This window comes from Hakea prostrata, chromosome 7 (genome assembly GCF_041222555.1).
Source record: "Hakea prostrata isolate BN-2017 chromosome 7, UWA_Hpros_2, whole genome shotgun sequence".
NCBI lineage: Eukaryota > Viridiplantae > Streptophyta > Magnoliopsida > Proteales > Proteaceae > Hakea > Hakea prostrata.
Window position 1 is genome coordinate 12933550 of NC_142606.1, and position 20857 is coordinate 12954406.

The window sequence follows — 20857 nt, forward strand, 5'->3', positions numbered from 1 at the left end:
TAGAAAGGGAAAATAAGGGTTACCTAATCATGTGATCTTTAAAATTGACATGAGAGCAAGTGCATTTACGATCGTAGTGTTGGATTGATAACGGTGAATTCTAAACCCTAATGCAAAGATCATGCAATCCACACAAAAAGAAGAAATTTTTTTGGCAAAGTTTGATCTCAAATGGAACTGAGTCTCTGGAGTTCAGGTTCAACCCCGAATGCACTAATGGAAACCCTAAATCTTACAAAAAAAAAAAAGAAGAGAAAATACAAGTGTGCAACGAATGATAACATCAGAGTACCTAAAATGACACTTGGCTGCAAGATTACAGCCTGAAACACCTCTGAAACGGATACAAATAGAGAAGACAAGAACCCTAACACCCAAGACCAGAAAGAGAAATTCCCAAAGCCATTGCAAAAAAAAATGAGCCAAAAGAAACTCATATACACCGGTTCACACAATAAGGCGTTGGTGAGCTCAATAGGTTCAACCAACCAGGTCTATGAAGAAATTACAGATTACTCCTCAAACATGGAATGAATAACAATTCAATAAACGACCATGGAGTGGTTAGCCATTAATCTTCCACGTAGAAGTAACTAGCTTTTGGGCCAAGGAGTGTGCAATAGCATCACGCACCCTTGTAATGTAAGAAAATTTACATGATCCAAAAGAAGAAGAAAGACATTGAATATCCTCAATTAAACTGTAAATTTTCAAGTGAACTGGAATTATTTAGAGACAATCCGAACCAGAGTATGGCTATCCTATCACTCTCAACTTGAAGTTTATCAATCCCTTCTGCAATTGCCAACAATAAGCCTTGTTTAATAGCAAATGCTTCCTTCATGAATCGAGAAAAGAAAGACCACCAATGAGAAACATCAGCTATAACACTTCCTGAATAGCCTCTAAGAATCATTCCAACTATTAGAGTTGTTCACTCTCAATCCAGTTTTGGTTCTCCTGAGACTAAAATAAAGGTGAGAGTGTGGCCGCCTCTAGACGGGAAGCCACCTCCAATGATTAAGTTAGTCATTGTAGGAAAACTAAAGGTTTCTCTTTGAGAAGTAAATGCTCAAGAAGGATCAAGCAGAATGAAGAAGAGAATGTTCCTCAAGAACTAATATTGAAGAGTAATGGCTGGAGAGCTCTCTTTTACCTGTATGGTAGTTCTCTATTTATGCAGCGAACCCTTACCTACGACGATGATAGGATCAATTCAGTCATTTGATTGGGATGATTTGAATGGACGGTTGAGATGGCTTCGGGATGTGTTGACACTACTAGTTGGTAAGCATTGTCCTTAGGACAGCTGGTGACCCCCAAGTAAATCAAGGAATCAGCGTGAGATTGATCTTGATGTGACATTGTTCCTCAATTGGGGGAACATAATGGAAGTTCATAGTACTCAAGGCAGCCTTGGAGCGAATGAGAAACTTCTAGCCTGTCCCTAGGTATTTAATGGGACTCAGTGCATTTAATGCTGAGGTTTGACATTTGGGAAAGGATGCACTAAATCTCCATCCAGCACCATTTTGGCTGAAAAGTCTTAAGGCGACAACTGGGTGTCATCGAACCCTGCAGTTCCTACCCTCTCCACTGACACTTGCTTCGAGAAGTGTCATCACTTGAGACTTCTCAGTGAGCCTCATTCGCATCAAGTTTGGAGTCCTTGGTTTGAGTTGGACGGTTCGTTCCGGTCTAGGGGTTCATTTCATGTTGGTCACACCACTAACTCTACCTGAAAAAAGTTGAGCAAGGCATCATAGGCTTTCAACTTATAAGTACCCTCTAGTGTCTGGATAGATAAATTAGTTGTTCACATACTGCTATTTATAGTCACTTATCCATACATTTGTCCTCTATGTTTCCATATGGGGGCATTGTAGCTATAGAGGTAGGAATACATGGGGTACAAGACCAATGGAAAATGTATGGGCTCCAGAGTTTGGATCACCTCCTTGATGTAGGGCCCATGTGGGATCTCACATATAAATTTTTTTAAGACTTTTTACATGTGGGTCCCCTTAATAGATCATAAACTAACGTGGGGTCCCCTTAGTGAAATATTTTGCGTGTGTGTCTCAACTAGACTAACATGTTAACCACCTTTAAGAGTTGTCAAATTTCAAACTTGCAAGGACCAAAATTACCCCGTATTATAGATCTTATTTTCTTTCTAATGCCAACTTTCCTATTACCTTAGGGCCTGTTTGGTTACATAAATCTAGATATTTGAAATCTCTAGATTCATGAATGCGAGATTTATACCCGTTTGGTTGTGAAAATCTCTGGATTCATGAAATCTAGAGATTCATCTTTTTATACTAAAAACATGAATCTGTAGATTTATGGGTATGGGGTGAAATATTCACCTCTACTATAAAAGCGCTAAACATTTACACATTCACAAAAATCACAAATGAATCCACACATTTCTTTCCATAGATTCAAATTAACCAAAGAGTTAATTTATGAATTATAACCCCATAGATTTGAAATTTATAGATTTGAAATCTATAGATATTTGAAATCTCCAAACTCATGTAACGAAACAGACCCTTATAAAATGGAACAACGATTACTTGTTCAATAGCAATCAGGCCCTTATAAAATGGAACAACGATTACTTGTTCAATAACAATCGAGAGAGCAGCATTTTGAGTGAATTCAGATGAAATCTGCAGCATGAAACAGATGATAGAGATCTAAAAAGTAAAAACTGTTGGTTGTTTCTCTGCTTTCGATCAGATGGATTGGATGGGGTTGCATAAGAGCCCCTAGATTTTTTGAAAATTTAAAATATACCTATATTTTTGGTTATTTTTCTCATTTTAAATGTGAAATACCATTATTTGGCCCTTCCAAAAATTAAAAATAAAAAATTAAGATAAAGATAATGGGTACAAATATCTTAAACATTATCTAATGGTTTTCATCAAATCCCTAGTTTTAAGGAATAAAATGTTAAATTATAATTAAAAACTAACTCTTTTTTTTTTTTGGTAAAAATTAAAAACTAACTCACGATCTATAATTTTTCCCTATATATTCTTATATATTTTCATTCCTATTTATTCTTGCATGAATCTCCTCTTTTATTCCTATTTTTTTTCTCACACGTCTCACAAAATAGTGGAGTAGTTAGCACTTAGCAGACATTGGAATTTTCCTAAATTTTCTCCACAATTATCAGGTATTCACACTCTCTCTCACTATTCTTTTAGTATTCTTTACATAAAGTATTATTTTTTTCCCATTGTTCTTTTTTTCTCCTAAATTTTCTATTCTACTAATAGCAATTTAAATCTTGTTAGAATTCAACCATTGATTTTATCATTTTTTTTTATTTTATCATATCTAATCATAATTATTGATTTTTTTTTATCCTTAATTTTTCTCTTAAAATTTCATTTTCTATTAATGAAAATTTAAATCTCCTTTAGGATTTCAGCCATCAATTTTATCATATCTAATCATAATCATTTAATTTTATTTTTGGATCCTTAAACTTTCTCATAAAGTTTCAATTCCTACTAATAGCAATTTAAATTTTAAGATAAAAAAAAATCTCCCACAATTTTAGCCCTTACTTTATTTTAATATATTTTTTATAATTTACTTATAATTGTGGGACCCACGTATATTTGGCACCCCAACATTCAATCTTGGCGGCTGGTGCCAATAATGGATTAGTAAAACGGTTAAAAGCCCAACCTCCCTAGGAGAGGTTTTTGATTCACACCCGTTTGGCGGCATTAATTATATAAAAAAACCATTCAATCCGAGCTCCGCCCTGTGAACTTTTACTATACACATCAATCAATAACTACTATCATGTTCTCAAAATGAAACTACTTAGAAAAAATTAAATGGTACAAACTACAAAAATATAAAAAAATTGCCTATTTCTTACCAAAATCAAAGATTTTTTTTCTTCTTCCAAGTGATTATCTAAACCTAGAATCAAGGTTTAAAGTATCCCAAGATACCACGCGATACTAGCCGATACGTATCCATATTTGATCCAACCGATACGATATATCTTGATATGTCTCTCCATTGATTACACTAAAATACAATGGCTAGAGCGATACAATATTTGATACAGGACAATACGTCTCTTAAAATCACATGACCGTGGAACTCTGATTATTCAGATTGCTACTTGGCTGAACTATTATAGATGCCATCTAAGACTCGAACGGGCTTGGTGGTACTGGTATCATGGTTCCGCCGATGCACTTATTGAAAGAAACCGTGTTAAACCTGGCTATGGCGCACTTACCCCAGTTCGCGTCTCCCGGGTATAGAGATGTTGATGAACCGAACTTGAACTTCTTTATAATAAGTGACATAAGTAGGGGTTGAATTGGCTTGAACGATACGTCCAGCTCCACAATCTCCGGATGAGCGTGAATTGCCACCCCCTGCCTCGGGATGAGATCAGACAAACAAACTTTAGAGAGACCCGATACTTGATACCAATACTTTAAACCTTGTCTAGAATCATCAACCTAGGGACAAAAAACAAAACCCTTTCAGTGATGAAAACCTAATAAAACCTTTCATACGAAGTTTTAGTTCACAGTCACATCCAAGGGTAGTTTTCAATATTGTCTTAGCCAGAATGTAATTTCTAAGAAATTCGTGCCGTTTATTGACAAATCTCCAAGATGTTGTGATGCAACATCGCCTTCGAATTAGCCGTCAGTTTCTTCGAGTTCTAGCAACGACAGAGATAATTTGGCCACAGATCTATAAAGGTTTGGGAGGATTTTTGGATTTTGTCAAGCCCGGACTTCAAAGTTTAGTCTACTAATAGAGATCATGAGGGTATTGTGTGGGTCTCGAGCTTATTGATAAAAATGATAGATCTTGGAAAGAGAGGATTATTAGAGAGCTCTTTGATCCAGGAGATGTAAAAGCAATTTTAAAGATGAAGCAAAGTTAGGTAGTTAAGGAAGATAGGAAGGTTTGGGGTTTGGCTTAGAAGTGGCGTGTTCAATGTAAAGACAACATATCACTTTATTATGAACAAGAGAGAAAAAGGGAGGTTAGCTTTGCCCTCTTCTTCTTCCTTGAGTGGCAAATCCTATGTTGACTCATCGGTTTGGAATAATATTTGGAAGACCCTTTAAGCACCTAAGGTCCAAAATATAGAGTCCGGATCAACTACCCGTTGGAGAGCACAAACGGCTTTACCACCATAAATATAGGGGGACTCAGGGGTTGGGTGATGGGAAGGGTTTTTTTTTTATTTTTAAATTTTTTTTTTTTTTTTAATTTTTTTACGGTGGGTCTCACCTAATTTGTGGTGGTAAACCTGTCGGGGCGCACAGAGTGCTCTCCGTCATGGGTGATGATCCGGATTCCAAAATATGGTATGGAGAGCATGTATAGGTGCTCTCCCCTCTTCTTCCTCGAGTGTAATGTTGTTGTTGACTCTCTTGCTTGTAAAGCTGTGCCCATTGCGTGTTGGACTCTATGGTTTCATGATTTATGTGTGTTTGATGCCATTCGTGGGTCACGAGTTAACATGTAGACCCATTTCTAAAAGAAAATAAAAAGGAAGAAAAGAAAAAGTGTCAATGATGTACTGATGAAAATCTGTGGTCCATGCCAATCTTAAGACATAATCTAGTTAAAAGCAAAAATCTATCCCACATATAACACGATGCAACTAGCAATAAGCCTTCTCTGGTGTGACTTCAATATTGTGCATTTAAGCATGTGCAGCATGTGAAGCTGATGGTCGAGATCAAAATCTCGATTGAAATTTTGATCTTGACCGATGGCTTGCAACACTGAAGTGAATCTAATTTTACTACCCAAAAAAAAAAATCCTTAATTCATATCGTGGATTTCGTGGGACGTGGGTATATCCAAGGTTTAAAGTATCCCATGATACCATACGACCCTACCAAAAAAAAAAAAATCCTTAATTCATATCGTGGGACGTGGGTATACCGTATATGGGTATACCGTATATCTCTATCTATGTCTCTTTTCCAGTCCACGGAAAGAAAATGGTATATATGTCCGGTCCATGGCCTTAGTTTACATAAACTACCTAATCTATCGCCGTACTGGATTCAACGCCGTTGAAATAGAATATTTTGAGATGTCATTTGACCGGTTGTTAAAAATATTATTAAATTCCAGTCCAGCGGATTTTGATTTGATCGAATAAAATAAGAGTAAAAGCTCTAAAAGACAACTTTAGAGGCGGTTAGGCTTATCTCAGCTTTTATTAAATACCCACCCCCTCGTTCGCGTGGAAGTTGGATGGATATGCTGAACTGAGGCACTGACCTTGCTACAAATGGAGCTCATTGGGACGTAAGCACTCATTTTTTCCTGGAAAAGAATCTTGTTTCCCGCAAATCTTCGATTCTCGGGACATTTGAGTGATTGATCGTGATCTCAAAAGCGAAACATCAAGCATGAATCGGATAAATACAAGCTGCTTCGTCTTCGTTCCCCCGCTTGGTGTGATCTCTGCTTGAAGATGGTTTGCTGAAGAACACAAATGAAACCCTAAAATGCAGCAGAGTAATGCAATAAGGTCGTCAAATGTTCACTTTTGTTTTTAACGTTTAACTTTCTTTTAATTTGTTTCACTCATACAGACGTCGAATCTAAATTCTACGTCATTCCATACTAACTTTTAGCTTCAAGATTTTATATATTTTTTTCAATCAATTTAGTTTCCTACCTAGAGAATTCGTTGGTCTTGATTCAGAATTTCTATGCATTCAGGCCTCAATTAAATGCATTGCGAAGCGTTGAAACTCTTAGCTTACGTTCAATGGGCGACCGGGGCAGTTTTTTCTGTCTCCGTCAATATTGGGTGTCCAGAATTCAAGAATATATAAGAACTCGAGGTTTTGAATGTTTCCGGGGGATTTTGAGCGAGAAATGTTCCATTTCGAGTTGAATTACGTCTACTGGGAACAATGGAAGATGCGGACACAGGTGAAGGTCAGCATCCATCTAATTCAAGTGTCTTGCCACAACTTTCCGTGGAGACTATTGGAACGGCTGGCCCAACACTAAATAATATTTATGTGAACAGTTCAAACATTCCTCCCCCTATCCCACCAAGGCATCGTCGTTCTCAAACTGAAAATTTTACTAAAAAGAGTAGTAGTTTTCGTAGATGGAAGACTCAGCTACAGAAGGCTTGGCAATGGGGTAGCAACACAACTGAGAAGAGTTCTCGTTCACATTTTAACCCCGAGAGGCTGGCAGACCAAAAGCGTCAGTGGTATCAGCTTCGCTCAAAAACTATGGTATGTCCAATTTGGTGCCTCAGAAATATATCTTTTTGATTGCTCACTGATCATGAGTCTTTTGGCTTCATCAGCATTGGTATCGTCAATGTTTTAACAAGAACTTGATCATCTCTCTCCGTACTCCACCCCTGCTTCATTTTCTGTTCTAGTTGCATCTTACTGGGAATTGAAGTGTAATTGCTTTATCTCTATTCCTAATGACATCAAACTTTTAGGCTTTGCTAATATGATGAAGATGACCTTACCCAGCTCACTCACTGCCTTCTTTAAACATGGTTCATGGGATCCTTAGCATAATGAATCCTGTACGTAAGCGGATGGCAATAGAAAGAAAAAAAGAAGAAGAAAAGATTGTGATATAAGTAAATTTTCTCTGAACTTCTATTTTCTCATAGTTTTATTTATGAGATCGTTTAGAGTCTAAAGAGGATCAGATCTTGTCCAATAGTGATCCAGTACAAAATGAGGGTGAAAAATTAAACTGAGAATGCTTTGTCAAATTATCAATAAACCTAACTGGAGAGCCTTAGTCTCACCCAACTTAGCTCCATAGCCTGTTCTGGCCAATCCAAAGAGACCTTTATGCTCTCTGTTATTTTTGGAATTTTCCCCTTGGACTACTTTTAGACCCTTGCAAGACTATCAACTGACTGGAGTTTCAGTCCCTCAATGTAAAGTTGTTAGTCTTCTGCCATCTGAGCCCTAGTTCTGCCTAATTGTAAATTCTAATTAATGCCTCTTGTTTTTGCCAGCTTTCCTTTCTTCAAACCTTTGGCTTGTAAACATAAAACTGCCCTCTTTTAGCTACTAATAATTTGAATTTAAAGCCTAGTTAGGATAAAGCTTTACATCTTAACAACTCCACCTTATAAAAACCAAAAGAAAAAAGAGGGCACCTAGGGGTCTTTGGTTCCAAGGAGGAGCCATCCCAGTTAAGCTACCAACTTTTTCCTCTGGGGGATTGAGTAATTGCATTGAGGAGAATGACAAAATAGAACTTAAAAAATCAGAGACAACATGGAGCAGAAGAAGAAGCAGCATAAGGCAGAGAAGGGAGAAACTGCAAGAGAAAAGCCACGTCCTTCTCGTGATTCATATTTATAAAAGTGGGGCCAAAGCAATCACACAACTATCATAGATACTTTCTGAAAGCTAGGAACATAAAGTTAGAAAGTACTAAAAACGAATAAAACAACTAAAAAAAGAAAAAAAAATTGAATATACTTCATGCTAGAGTATTTCCTAAATACTGAACACTAAAAATAACAACTGTAATTGATATGCATACGTCACACATAGAGCCTTATGGTACATATGGGTATGTTCCCCCCTAGCAACACATAATGGTTAACATTTTACATTCCTCATCAAGCTAGAGCATAATAATGAAGGCTCTAGCTTGGATTAACAAGAAAAATTTGAAAAGAACTACATCGGTTTTGAGCACAAGGAACTATTGCAGATGCCAATAAATACTAAGAGAACTATTTGACATGAAGATTATTTACTGAAGTTGCTCATGCAATAACCAGAAAAATAGATATTAGCAAACAAGAACTGATATTCACAAGCATAATGAAAACAACAAGGCGGAGGGGCATCCTGTTGCATATTGGTGTCAAATGCTGTCCCCACAAGCCCAAGCACTGGATGAGAAGGAATTAGGGTGATTGTCTTAGCCATTTAAAAGTGGCATCATTATTTGCTTGGGAGACACTTCAAGGTGAGGACTGATCAAAGAAGTTCAAAGTATCTGTTGGACCAATATATTTGTGGTTGTGGACCACAAAAAGTGGGTTATGAAACTCTTGGGGTATCATTTTGAGGCCATTTACTGACCCGACAGTGAGAACAAGGCGGCTGATGCATTTTCCAGGCACTTAGGTAGCAAAGTACTGCAGTCATTTTGATTGGCAGCTGTGGCAAGGAAGTGAGAGGTTGGATGAAGAGGTGCAGGCTTCAGATCGTTATTAGAAGGTGGTCTAGGCTCTAGTTAGGGGTTCTTAAGAATTCCAAAATTATTGGCTCTGATGGGACTCTATTTTACAAAGATAGACTTTTGATACCGGAGGGGTCTCTGTTGATCTCGAACTTGCTGTATGAGTTTCATTCTACCACTTTCGGTGGTCACTCAGGGTTCCTTCGGGCTCACAAATGACTCACAAGAGTGGTGTATTGGGTGGGGGTGAAGGCCGCAGTTTGAGATTTTGTGGCCAGCTCCGATGCATGCCAATGTAGTACACATCAGTCCAAGAAACCAGCAGCTCTCTTGCAGCCAATTAGCCATTGCCAATTTCGGTTGTATTTGTGGTGATATTAGTATGGATTTCATTGAGGGGTTTACCAAGAACCAAAGGGTGAGACATGGTTGTTGAGAAACACGATATTGGTAGAATGGCTTAATCGATCCGTGTGATCACAAGCCCTTTATTTATAATAACTTGGAAATAACACTATTACATACATACCCCTACTTGGGTAATAGAAATTTACATAAACAAAAACTCTAATAGAGTTGAACTCATAGTAGGACTCAACCCACACTCCCCTTCAAGTTGAAGCATAGATATTAGTCATGCACAACTTGCCTATAATAGGAAGGAAATCTCCTTCCTTCAAACCCTTAGTGAAGATATCTGCCACTTGGTCTCCAGACCTCACAAAAGGCATGCAGATGAGCCCTTGTTCCGGCTTTCCTTTGACAAAAAACCTATCAATTTCAATGTGCTTAGTTCAATCATGTTGCACAGGATTATTAGCAATATTAATAGCAGCCTTGTTGTCAGTTGTCACAATATAGCATCATAGGGTTTGGTACTTGGACTCCAATATCTTCTAGCAAGCCTTTCAACCATAGTAGGTCACAAACTCCACGAACCATAGCTCTATATTCAGCTTTTGTACTGGATAAAGCTACCACATTTTGTTTATTACTTCTCCAAGTAACTAGATTAACTCCAACAAAGGTACAATAACCTAAAATTGACTTCCCATCAGGAGATCCAGCTCAGTCTGCATCAATGTATGCTTCCACTCTTAGATTATCAGTGGATGATAAAAGTATTCCTTTTCCAGGAGTTCCCTTCAAATATTGCAATATTCTGGTAACAGCCTTCATATGAGCTAAATATGGATCATGCATGAATTGGCTTACTATCCCCACGGCATAAGCTATGTCTTGCCTAGTGTGGGACAAGTAAATAAGCTTCTCTACCAGCCTTTGGTATCTTCCTTTGTCCACTAGTTCTCCCTCTTTTTCCTTAAGTTTAGCTCTAGCTTCAATAAGGGTATCAATTGCTTTACAACCCAACATTCCCACTTCTGATAATAAATCTAGGACATACTTTCTTTGGAATAGGAATATACCCTTCTTTGATCGAGCCACCTCAATCCCTAAAAAGTACTGTGACTTCCCTAGATCTTTAATCTCAAATTCTCTGTCAAGAAAGTCCTTTAGCCTTTGAATTTTTTCACCATCATTCCCTATGATGAAAATATCGTCCATATAAAGAATGAGAATTGTGATGTTTGTACTTGACTTCTTGACAAATAGTGTATGATCAACATTACTTTGTTTGTACCCAATAGAAGTCATTGCCTTCAAGAGGCATCCAAACCAACATCTAGGAGACTGTTTTAACCCATAAATTGACCTTTTCAACCACAAACTTCCCCGCCAGTATTGTTATTGGAGAAACCATATGGGATTTCCATATAGATTTTTTCCTCTAACTCCGCATGTAAGAAGGCATTCTTTACGTCTAGTTGGTGCAAGTTCCAATCTTTGTTCACAGCTACAAACAATAGAATTCTGACAGTGTTCAGTTTTGCGACAGGGGCAAAAGTCTCCTGATAATCAATCCCATAGGTCTGGGTAAACCCCTTTGCAACTAGTCTAGCCTTCAACTTGTTGATTGATCCATCCATATTTTGTTTAACCACAAACACCCATTTGCAGCCCACTGGTTTTTTTCCTGGAGGAAGTGTAACCAACTCCCAAGTATCATTTTTCTTCATTGCTTGCATTTCCTTTACCATAGCTGCCTTCCATCTCTTGTTAGCATAGGCTTCCTGCCAACTTTTAGGAACATTTATAGATGATAGAGAGGATATAAAAGCACGGTAAGAGTTAGACAAAGAGTCATAAAAGACATATTTAACTATGGGATGCTAAGTATAAGATCTGACTCCTTTTTCACAACAATAGGAAGATCAAAAGAAGATACCTCAAGGAGAACAGTAGAATTTGATTCCGGGAGCAGAGACTGAAGTGGTAACGTGTCACCTTTCTCCACCTGCTTTGGCCGGTTGTAATTCCTTATCTGATAAGTCTGCACCTCCTTATTCTAGTCAATATGGTTTTGAAAGGCTTCAACAGTGTGCCTCAGAGGAGTGGTCTCCTCCTAGCTAGGTTCTTCACATGGTTTAGAAAATGAAGGGGGAGGATTAAAGTCCTCAGGTATACTGGCCGAAGTCTCCCCCTGGTTAGGAAACTCTTTTTGAACTCTTAAGTTGTGTTGGTGTGTGATAGGAGGATCTAGAGTTGGAAAAGAACACCTCTCCTCTAGGACTCTCCCCCTGAAGAGGTGTATAGTAAGGGCAAGACTCATTAAAAATTACATCCATGGATACAATGGTTTTCCTGGAAGGAGGATGATAACATTTGTATCATTTTCGGAGTAGAGAATACCCCCAAAAAATGCAGCGTAGGCCTCAAGGAGCCAGCTTACTCTGGTGGGCTGTGTTTCTGGCATAACACACACATCCAAAAATCTTTGGGGGAATAACAAAAGAGGAGGCTCCCTGGAGAATCTCATTAGGACATATAAAATAAAGTATCCTACTGGGCATCCTATTCATAAGGTAAGAAATAGTGAGTATAACATCACTCCATTATTGGTCAGGGACATTCATAGCAATCTTAATTGAACGGGCTATCTCTAAAAGATGCCGATTCTTCCTTTCAGCAACGCCATTTTGGGCAGCAGTATCAACACAATTGGTCTGGTGTATTATGCCAGAGTCAGAGAGATATTTTTGAAATTCACCATCAATATACTCTATGCCATTGTCACTGCAAAGGATCTTCACAGTGGCATTGAATTGAGTTTGAATTATATTATGAAAATCACAAACACAAAAACATCATTTTTTTTTTGTTTTAAAAGATAAATCTATGTAGAACGAGAATGACAATCAATAAAAGTAACAAAATACCTATGGCCTGTAATAGACACTCGTCAGAAGGCCCCCACACATTAGTATGAATTAGCACAAAAGGAATATATTTTCTATTATAAAGAGATGGTAAATAAGTAGAACGAGCCTGCTTTGCAAAAATGCTAGCTTCACAAAAAAAATCATCCGTTTTACAAGAAGAAACTAAATCAGGAAATATTTTCTTAAGAGTTCCTAAAGGGGGGGTGATCGAGTCTACGATGCCACTGATGAAGGCCTGATATTATTGAATGGACCTGATTAGAAGATCTAGTTAGAGTAGAAGTAGATCCTCCAATCGGCTCGAGCAAATAAAGTCCTTTGTCTAGTTTACCACGTCCTATCTCCTTCCCCGTGACCAGATTGTGGAAGACACAGTAAGATGGGGAAAAATCACTTTACAATTTAAGTCATGTGTAAAACGATTGAGAGAGCAAGTTAGTAGAGAAAGAGGGAACATGTAAAACTTTAGATAAAGAAAGTGATGGAGAATGTTGAATGGTCCCTTTTCCAACAATGTAAGAATAAGAGCCATCAGCAATTCGAACTTTATCATTTCCAGAAGTTGGGAGAATATTGTAAGAAAAAAGAGGATAATCCTGTCATATGATTTGTGGCTTCTGTATCAATGATCCAAGGAGTAGAGACTGAAGAAACTTGGAAGCTTGTAAAAGTTTTACCTAAAGTAGTAAGGTAGGAGTTGGTATGGGTATTTGAGGAAGCAGTGGTATAGGTTGTACTGGCAGTAGAAGACTACATAATACGTCGTAGAGTAGTTAACTCCTCCTGTGAAAAACCAATGTCTATAGAGGGTGTTTTGGAATTTTCTTAGAAATATGAGCTTTCAGTTTTCCTTTTCTTTGTGCTCTTTTTTGCTCAAAATCAGCAGGCTTCCCATGGAGCTTCCAACAATTGGCATTGGTATGATATGGTTTATGGCAGTGCTCACACTTGATAATCTCCTTAACTGAATCAGATTTAGTGCTAATAGATTGTAAGGCTGATTTCTCCACAATAGGAGCATGAAGCATGATAATCGATGGCTTTCCTCACATTGAACAAGGGCATAAGACTGTTCTAGTGTAGGAAAGGGAGAACTACTTAATACTTGCACTCTGATCTGATCATACTCACATTCAAACCTGCTAAGAAGTCATATACCCGAATCTTATCAACGTGCTTCCTATAAGTAGTCACATCATTTGGATTAGTGGGGTGATAATCCCCATAATGATCCAACTCTTGCCAAAGAGATCACAACTCAGCATAATATTGGGCCACAGTTAGTTCCTTTTGGGTAGTCTTATGAAGCTTCTTTCGTAGCTCATAAACTTGTGCATCATTCCCCAACTGTCCATATGTTTCAGTAGTAGCCTTCCAAATTTGGGCTGTATCAAGTAATAGGTATCCACGGGCAATATTTGGATTTATGGAATTCAAAAGAAATGACATAATAAGAGAGTCATTCGAGATCCATTTATCCTGTGAAATGCCTGTGGTAGTAGGTTTGATAATGGTGCCCGTAATGTGTCCAACAAGTCCACTTTCGGCAATAGTCAGGTAAGCAGATCGAGACCAAATCAAATAATTTGTTCCATCAAATCTTACCGAAAGAGGATGAAGAGTAGGGTAATGTTCGGAGCCAGTGGGAGTAGGAGTACCATCAATAGTTGTCATATTGACAAAATTATCTGTAGTTTTTCAATCTTCACCCTTTCGAAGTAACAAAAACGTCGCAGAATGCAATAGCCGAACAAGCCAAACAATTCTAAGGAATGATATGATCAAAAAAAATACATATCTCCTTTTTTTTTTTGGCTAAAACTATGAAAGAATTACAAACTCTGAAAAATATGAACCCTTGAAACATCAATATATATATATATATATATATATATAACAAAATAGGATTTTGAACCATAGATTTGGAGGACAAAATATGGTTCGGCCAAAGGAGGTCTGGTCTGGTTTGGTCCAAGTGATGGGCTTAATGGGATTTCAGAAGCATCGTCCCTGGGCCTTGCTTAAATCAAGAATTAGAAGGTTTACCTGGGTTTAGGACGAAGTCGATGGTGATGGCGAAGGACGATGTCGATGGTGATGGTGATGGTGGAGGTGATGGTGATGGTGAAAGAGAAAAGGCGCTGGAAGCAGAGTCGATGGTCGATGGCAGAAGACGATCGATGGCGGAAGTCGTAGGTTTAGGCGTGATGGGGAAGTTGCAGGTTTTTTTGGTTGAAGAAGAAGATGGAATTTGGAAAAGCTCAGTATGTGTCTCTCAAATCACTGAAAGCTATGCTCGTTGTAACTCGCAAACTCAACAACGAACGAATTGAACTCACACGACTCCGTTTCCTGCTTCTCGGTGATGAAACAAAATACAACGTATAGTAGAGCACGTAAAACCCTAAGCGATGGCTCCTGGAGAGACGTCTCGGCAATGGAGGTAGGTCTTCCTCAGTGAAATTTTTTTCTTCTCTTTCCTTCCTTAATCGAACTTAGGCTCTGATGCCATGTTGAGAAACATGATATTGGTATAATGGCTAGATTGATCATTGTGATCTCAAGCCCTCTATTTATAATAAAGTGGAAACAATACTATTACATAAACACCCTTACTTGGGTAACAAGAAATAAAAATTTACATGAACATAACCTCTAATTTAACTCCTAGTAGAATCCAACACCTTTTTTCTCCTATTAAGATGACATATGTCAGAATTTTGATTTCTTTAGGTGCTATGTGTCATTAGTTGTAGCTTGATGTTAGGAATGCTTTCTTCAATGTGATCTATATGAGAAAGTTTATATGGAGTAACTTCTTGAGTTTGTTTCTCAAGGGGAGAGTGGTTAGTGGTATGGTTTGTCATCTTAAGAAGTCTCTGTATGGCTTGAAGCAATCGCCTTGGGCATGGTTTGGCCGGTTCACTTCATTCGTGCTGGATTTTGGACTTACTTGTTGTGACAGTGACCATTCAGTATTTTACTATCACTCTAGTGGTGGAAGTTTAGTTTTCATTGTCTATGTTGATGACATTATTTGTCACTGGAGATGATTCTATAGGGATTGATCAACGGAAGTTATATCTGCAACAACAATTTCAGACTATGGACCTGGGAACACTAAAATACTTTTTGGGTATAGAAGTTGCTCTATCTCTGAATGCGGTTTTCTTGTCACAACAGAAGTATGTACTTGATTTGTTGGTAGTGACAGGGATGCTTGGTTCTAGGCCTTTAGATACTCCTATGGACCTGAATGTGAAGCTTATGCCAGAAGATGGAGGTATCCTTGATGATCCAGAAAGGTATTGAAAGTGTGTTGGAAAATTGAATTCTCACTATGACTTAACCTAACATTGGCTTTCCAGTTACTGTTGAGTCAATATCTGTTTGCCCCTAGGATGTCTCATTGGGGTGCGGTTCTACAGATATTGACATATATTGGGAAGTCTCCTGGCTGTGGGCTAGTGTATAGAGATGATGTCCATATAAGAGTTGAAGGGTTTACTGATGCAGATGGGGCAACAAAGAAAAAATGTTCATATAGAGATTTTGGTATCTGGCTAATCAACTGTTCTCCCATAGACTAGAGTTGAAGGGTTTTCTTCCCTCTGTTTCTGTTGCCACTTTTAAATAAACTTGATGGCTTTAGATCACATGAAGGGGAAAAGGGTGTCTTGGATACATGATCCAGTCTGACTGTTAAATGAGAGTTGTTGGATGAGATGTGTCAAATCTTGATCAACTGACGAGTTTAATGAATCTATGATTTTCTGTGTACATGCTCTGATTTAAGATCATGCCACTTAAGGTCCGCATTGTGTTTGTCCTACTGAACATTGTGGTTTCAATTATTCTTTTAGCTATTTGAGGCTCTGTTCTCATCTTTAGGAAAAGATGATAGAAATGTTCTATATTCTCTCTTCACATTATAAATTTTGAATTTGTTTTTGTTTGGGGGTCTTTAGGAAGATTAGATATATATAACTATGGAAAATGAAATGTATGTCTAATCTGATGATATAACATATCCCAATGGATCAAGAGCTTGAAGCACCAAAACTATAATTGTTCAGTGTTACTTCTATATGTTGATCTTTGTTTTTGGATGAATAAATAATTATATTAAAACAAAGGAAGGAACAAAAGAAAACCAGCCTTCAAAGGGAAGGCTGCAAAGAAGAACTGAGACCCCAGGAGACAACAATGAGCTTGTTCCTTGGGGAATCAACAACCGGGGTGGGGGGTGGGGAATGGAAGTGAGCCTAGTTGAAACATCAAAATAGATGGCATTCCAAATCGTGCTTAGAGAGCGGGATTTGGAAGTCCATCTCCGAAGATTGCACTCTGTGTCAAAATATGTTGATCTTTTTCTTCCACTTTTCTTGTCTAGTTGATATTTTACCAGTAGTTATTATAAAATGGCACTATTTTTTTTAAAAGAAATTGAATGATTGTACTATTATTGTCACTTGCCAGAATATGTAATTACCAATGACCTTTTCTTCTTTTAATTGGTACTTAATGTTAAGCAGCTCACATTGGACTGTTGTTGCAGGATTGTAAGAAGTATGAAGAGCCAATCTCGCTTTTTGAGAACTTTCTTGTTGTGGGTCTTCATTCAGATGCTAATCTTGAGGCTTCTGTGAATTCTTTTTCCAAAAGAAAGACATGGGGATTAGAGATGGCTGAATCTGAAAAAATAGATCTCAAAATGCTACAACATTGTCAGCCTTCAGATCTGACATTTGATCCTCAGGTTGATTATAAGATGTTAAGCTGTATTTGGGTGCATTATCCAGCATCATACCTATTTTCTTGTCAAGAGTGACTCTACGATGATTTTTAAGTGAATCTAGAGCGACTGTACGATGATTTTTAAGTGAATCTATGCTTATGTATTCTTTTTGGGCTATGGTTGTGTTCTCTGTGGATTCTTAGAATCATCCTCTCTTGAGTTCGCATGCTGGCTCAACCTCCTCCTGCTGGTGGAAAAAGTATATCATACATGTGATTCAAGTGTTCTTATGTTTTAGAAATTTCAATTGGCTACCTAGTTTGAAGATTTCCCTGTTGTAGATCTGAAGTGTACTCTAAAAAGTACCAAAGAAGATGAAAATAGAAGGAATTAATTCAGTAGCAATTCAGTTGATTTAGTTTGGGCCAATAAGGGTCCAATTTCTTGTTCTACCAAACAGCCTGAACAACTGGAACCTTCTAGGTTTTCTGTTTGTTTTGATTACTTGTATTCAGTCACTTGTATTAATTGTTTTATAGTTCCATTTGTGTGTGACTCTAGCTTACTATCCCCCACCCCCTTCTTGCCAAGTGTTTTATTTAATAAGAACTTCTTATCTTTTTAATGGTTTGGATAGTTCTAATTTTTGCCCCCTTCTATTGGTTTCCTACTTAGAACACATTGTAGATAAAGTGAGTTTCTAAAATTCATCTATATTTATGTGGTTGTAACGTGGTACTTCTATCCAATGATTTTGTTAACAGAATAGTTAGGCTGGACATGGTTTGAGATCTCAATCTATACCCAGATCTTGGCCAGATAAAAAACTGAGATCTCGGTCGAGATCTGATAATTTTTCTAGGCTCAACTGGAGTGAACTTGACAGCATCTCGATGGGTTTTAAAGGTCAGGTTGGGCTAAAGTTTGGTATTTAGCCTAATTTAGGCCTCCTATACATAGTGGCGGCCTTAGATTTGTGAGAAAACAAGTGTATGTATGAGTTTCAACTTGGCCCTAACTTGGAAAACGAAATGCTGAAGGAATGAACATGCAGACTTATAAAACATGAAATGCGCAACCATTACTTGATATAAATGAAAACATTTCTTCGAAAGTCAAGTGATACATCAAACATGTTCAATTGTACACAATTCCACATTATGACATTACAACATTGATGTATTTATAAGTTACAACACGAGATTACAAGAGTAAAATGAAATCAATAACTAATTCACTAAGCAGATCCTCTAACATATATTACAAACATTTGCAAAACATAAGTATTTTTCTTGTTATTTCAATTTAATTTTTCACATAATAATTTTTCTAATTCCAAAATTCAAAAAATAAATTAATGACAGAATATTTTTTGGTTCCAGGAAAGTGTGTATTGTTCAAAGATGCTCAACATACACTTAATCTGCATCCAAAAACTTAATGTAGAACATTTTATTTGAAAAAAACGAAATTTGGGAAGAAAACTCACATTGTTTGAAAAAAGGCTTCAAAATCACTAGATCCTTGTTCATTACTTGTTGTGGATGAGCTAAATGGAGTGTTGATGTAGTCTAGGGGGAGATTCAAGAACTTTTCCATTGAGAAATCTGGCCAAAAGTTGAAAAACAGCAAGCACGGTAGAACTCGAGTCGAGAGGAGGTTGAGAGGTTGACTCACTGAGACCTTGTATCTAAATGGATTGGTCGACTAAGGTATCGTATTCTCCTCATTTTTCTAGCCAACTCATCTTGAGGTCTCTCAAAATCAAGATCTTGGCAAGATCTCAAACAGTAACTGTGAAATGCATTAAACAATAAAAGCCCAAAGGCCAAAATACCCCATGTCGGTGTTATTCTAGGCTACATTAGTTAATGCTCCCCTTCAAGCTGGGGCATAGATTTTAGACATGCCCAAGTTGACAATAAAAGGATGAAACAACTTTCTAGACAGTCTTTTAGTAAAACTATCAGCTAGATGATCAGCAGACTTCACAAAGGAAACACAAACCACAGTTTCTCCTAAATTTCTCATTGATGAAATGCTTGTAAACTTCAACATGTTGGTATGGTCATGTTGTTCTGGTTATGAGCAATGCAGATGGCTGCCTTGTCGTTGAAGTACAAGTGCAACATTATAGGGAGACGAACAAGAACCTAAGGTCTTGTGGCAGACCTTTGAGTTACAACAGCTCATGAATATATTCTGCCAAGCATGAAATCTACTTCAGCATTTGAGTGGGCCACTATATTTTGCTTCTGGTTCTGCCAAGTGATGCAGTTTCAGTCCGGTTCAATCGATTCTTGTCCAACCCCAAAAGAATTGGCCCAATGGGGTTTGGTCCAACAAGAGTTGGATTTGGTTAAGCATTTTATTTTGGTTTTAATTTTAGTCTTTTTTTTGTTTTGTTATTACTATGTAAAAGTAAGTTAGATTTTGGTTTGGATTCTGTTATGGATTTTGATTTGAATTAGGATTTCATTTTGCTTCCTTTAAGTAGATTGTATTATGAATTTACGATACAGTTTTCAAATTGAACAGTGATGGGCTGAGTTTGTTTGTGAGATATTCTCCCTGATCTCTACTTTCCCCTTTTCCCCCTTCCTATCTGCTAATTCTCCTTTTGTTACAGCCCACCATTGCTGACCTAGTATAGCGCTGTAGGCCTGTATCATCTGGTATCTAAGGTTAAACTCCCATTCCTGTCATTTTCGTCCTCCTTTCCTCCCCCTCTTCCACCAATTCTGCCCTGCAGTAGAGCGGTTCAAATAAAAAAAGGAAAGATAGTCTTGTTGGCAGCAACCATAAGAGAGAAAGAAGAAGAAGAGTTAACAGAAATCAAGAAGCAGATAGGACTTCAAGATGGGCCTGCAGTAATTTTACAGGCTGTTTCTTTGAATTGCTTGTAGACCTAATGAGAAGCTTCTAGTAGATAGGACCAATAATTAGACATCATGGTCAGAATTTTGGTCAAAACCAGCAGTTTCTTGCCTAGCTGAGACCAAACCTGGTGGGCAAAATATTTTGGACCGAGATGGGGTTTCGACCTAGTTCTGCAAATCTGCAAAACCCTGTTCAAAAGTCCCAAATCTCGATTGAGTTCCGCGAAATTTGCACAACTCAAAAGCGTCGCTGGTCAAAATTTCGGGGGATTCCCTTTCCCCCATTTCTGTCTCTTTTAACGTATTTTTCACTAAAAAAATCAATACTTCTTTGTCTTTGTTTGCCTTGTTTGCTGCTTGCTCCATGGTTATAGTCCTTATATAGAGTATACGGTGGAGTTGTTGGATATGGAGGTCATCTGCCGATGCTAGTAGTATGTCAGGACATCATGGTATAAGTTTCGGTTGAAATTACCGAAATATCCGCAAAAAATGAAAACCAAACAAAACTCCAAAAATTTCCCCAAGTCCAAAGTTTCAACTGAAATTTCGTAGGTTTCGACATTAAAACTTGTTTTTCCTTGGTTTTTATTGATTTCTATCCCATTTTCACCTTATTTTCACAACTACTTTGCCTTCAAATACCTCTTTTGCTCCTCTTTTACCTTCAAACACCTTTTAAGCCACAAACAATAGCTATTCATGGGCCTAAGCTCAAAAATTAA

At 37.6% G+C, this 20857-nt stretch overlaps 1 protein-coding gene across 5 annotated transcripts in view; it reads left to right on the forward strand.

The window, feature by feature from the left end:
* The first annotated feature begins 6245 nt into the window (after positions 1 to 6245).
* The window catches only part of LOC149009890 (uncharacterized), a 78279-nt gene continuing 63667 nt past the window's right edge, over positions 6246 to 20857 (forward strand). For all 5 annotated transcript variants that reach the window (XM_089163155.1, XM_089163157.1, XM_089163156.1 and 2 more), the window contains exons 1-3: positions 6246 to 6565; positions 6760 to 7292; positions 17074 to 17274. In XM_089163155.1, coding sequence (XP_089019281.1) covers positions 6957 to 7292; positions 17074 to 17274 — 537 coding nt within the window. In that variant the 5' untranslated portion in view covers positions 6246 to 6565; positions 6760 to 6956. The remainder of the gene's footprint in view (positions 6566 to 6759; positions 7293 to 17073; positions 17275 to 20857) is intronic.